This window comes from Geospiza fortis, unplaced genomic scaffold (assembly GCF_000277835.1).
Source record: "Geospiza fortis unplaced genomic scaffold, GeoFor_1.0 scaffold1683, whole genome shotgun sequence".
NCBI classification, from domain to species: Eukaryota; Metazoa; Chordata; class Aves; order Passeriformes; family Thraupidae; genus Geospiza; species Geospiza fortis.
The window spans coordinates 224,503-226,640 of NW_005054665.1; the positions used below are offsets into that span (position 1 = coordinate 224,503).

Genomic DNA, 2,138 nt, shown 5'->3' on the forward strand with positions numbered 1-2,138 from the left:
TGGGCCCCCCGGCCCCCCTGGCCCTCCAGGTCTCCTCTACCTCAATGTAAGGCCCAGCACTGGTGTGCACACACCTGTGCCAGAGCACACACACACGTGTGAGCGTGTGCACAGCAAGGGCCCCCCCAAACCTGCCTGTCTTTGGTTGCAGAGGGTGCACCCCATGCATGCCCAGCTGCCCTGCCAACAGCCGGTAAGTCACAGCCTCGCTGTCCCCAAGAGTGTCCCTGTCCCCTCCCTGTGCCCAGCAGCAGACACAGGCTCTGTTTGCCCCCACAGGCATCCACAGACCGCAGCTGGCCATCAGGTGAGGGCGTGTCCCAGGTGTTTTGGGGGCTCCAGCCTCCTTGGAGACACCTTTCCTCCCTTCCTTGGGTGCTGGGACCGTGCCAGCACAGCTCCCTGGCAGCACTGCTGGCTCTCCCACCCATTCCCACCACATCCCTGTGGGGCCAGCTCCCATGGGAGCATCCAGGCCCTATTCTGGGACACCTTGTGACCCCCCACCATCTCTGGGCTCTCCAGATGCTGGTGTCCCCCAGGCAGAGCCACCGGACTCCCGCGCTGATCTCCGGGTGCGTCCAGGCTGCACCCCCAGGCAAACCCCCCCAGCCACCCCAGGCAACCCCCCCCAGCAGGACCCTCACCCTCTGCCTCCCCCCAGCGCCAGACGTGGGTTTTCAAGTCCAAGGAGCTGATGGTGAAGGCGAGCAGTGCTGTGCCCGAGGGGAGCCTGGTCTATGTGAGGGAAGGGAGCAACGCCTTCCTCCGGACCCCCGCTGGCTGGAGCCGCCTCCTGGTACCGTGCAGGGTCCCTGGCAGGGCTGGGGGGGCAGGATCCAGGGCTGGGTTTGGCACTAGGGCAGCAGATCCCCTGGAAGGTGAGGATTCCTCCTAACCTGTCCCTTTGTTTGTGTCATTGAGCAGCTGGAGGATCCCAAGTCGTTCCTGGCTGGTGATGACCCCTCTGCCTCCACCCCACAGTACCAGGTGAGGGGTGCAGGAGCTGCAGGGCCCACTCAAGTCCCTGTATGGGGACAGAGCCCTCCTCTGCATGATGGAGTGGACAGACCTCACAGGACTGTTCTCTCCTTCTTCTTCCACCTCTCCATCCAGGAGGTGAAGAGGGTGCAGCCAAGAGGTCCCAACACACTGTCACCCATACAGTCTCCAACAGACTCACTGGTGAGCCCTGCTGAGGGTCTGGCCATGCTGGGAGGGATGTGCCATAGCAATGGGCTGGATATCAGCAGGGCAGTGCCAGCTCGGCACGAGCAGAGCCTGGGGTCGTGCTGGTCTTGGGAGGCCACATAGATGGGTGTCCCCAGACTGACCTGAGCTGCGTTTTTGCAGATCCAGAAGGAGGAGGAACAAGGGCTGTCCCAGACTCTGCCAACCACCACGGCCCCACGGATCCCATCTGTAAGGAATGCCTGGCCCCAGGGTGGGGATGAGCAGCCAGACATGGGGAGAGGTGCCCAAGGGACCCCCAGTCCTGGCCAGGGACTCACACCCCCTGGGATGGAGGGAACAGAGACCTCAATTCCTCCCTGCCACCCCCAGCTCCGCCTGGCTGCCCTCAACGTGCCCCTGTGGGGTGACATGAGCGGGATCCGGGGCGCTGACCTGCAGTGCTACCGGCAGTCCCAGGAGGCCGGGCTCTACGGAACCTTCCGGGCCTTCCTGTCAGCCCCCAGCCAGCAGCTGCTGTCCATCATCAAGAGGACAGACAGAACCCTCCCCATCATCAACCTGAAGGCAGGTACCCCGTGCCCAGGGGGCTGGGGGAGGCAAAGCCTCACAGCCCCCATGAGCTGCAGTGGGTGGGGGACCCCCAGCCAGCCCTGGGGCTGTGCTCAGGGATTTGGGGAGCTGCCAGAACGCAGAGGATGGGGATTGGGGCTGGGGATTAGGGCATTGCCCTGGCTCAGCAGAGTGGCTGGTGCCCACAGGGGCAGCTGCTGGCCAAGTCCTGGAGCTCCCTCTTTGGGGGTGCTGCCCTGCGGGGTCCCATCTACTCCTTCAACGGGCGCAATGTCCTGGCAGATCCCCTCTGGTGAGTGTGGACAAGGTCCTGGAAGGATGCCCCAGTGTGGGGGGGTCTGTGCTGGCTCCCTCCCTGCAGAAATGCCGGCGCC

General features: G+C 64.3%; 1 protein-coding gene across 1 annotated transcript in view; it reads left to right on the forward strand.

Moving 5' to 3' along the window:
• Positions 1 to 2,060, forward strand: part of LOC102040747 (collagen alpha-1(XVIII) chain-like) — a 5,079-nt gene extending 3,019 nt beyond the window's left edge. Inside the window, exons 8-15 of the mRNA XM_031065014.1 lie at positions 152 to 193; positions 543 to 575; positions 665 to 799; positions 928 to 990; positions 1,117 to 1,185; positions 1,354 to 1,422; positions 1,564 to 1,758; positions 1,953 to 2,060. Of these exons, the coding sequence (XP_030920874.1) occupies positions 152 to 193; positions 543 to 575; positions 665 to 799; positions 928 to 990; positions 1,117 to 1,185; positions 1,354 to 1,422; positions 1,564 to 1,758; positions 1,953 to 2,060 (714 nt within the window). The remainder of the gene's footprint in view (positions 1 to 151; positions 194 to 542; positions 576 to 664; positions 800 to 927; positions 991 to 1,116; positions 1,186 to 1,353; positions 1,423 to 1,563; positions 1,759 to 1,952) is intronic.
• The last annotated feature ends 78 nt before the right edge of the window (positions 2,061 to 2,138 follow it).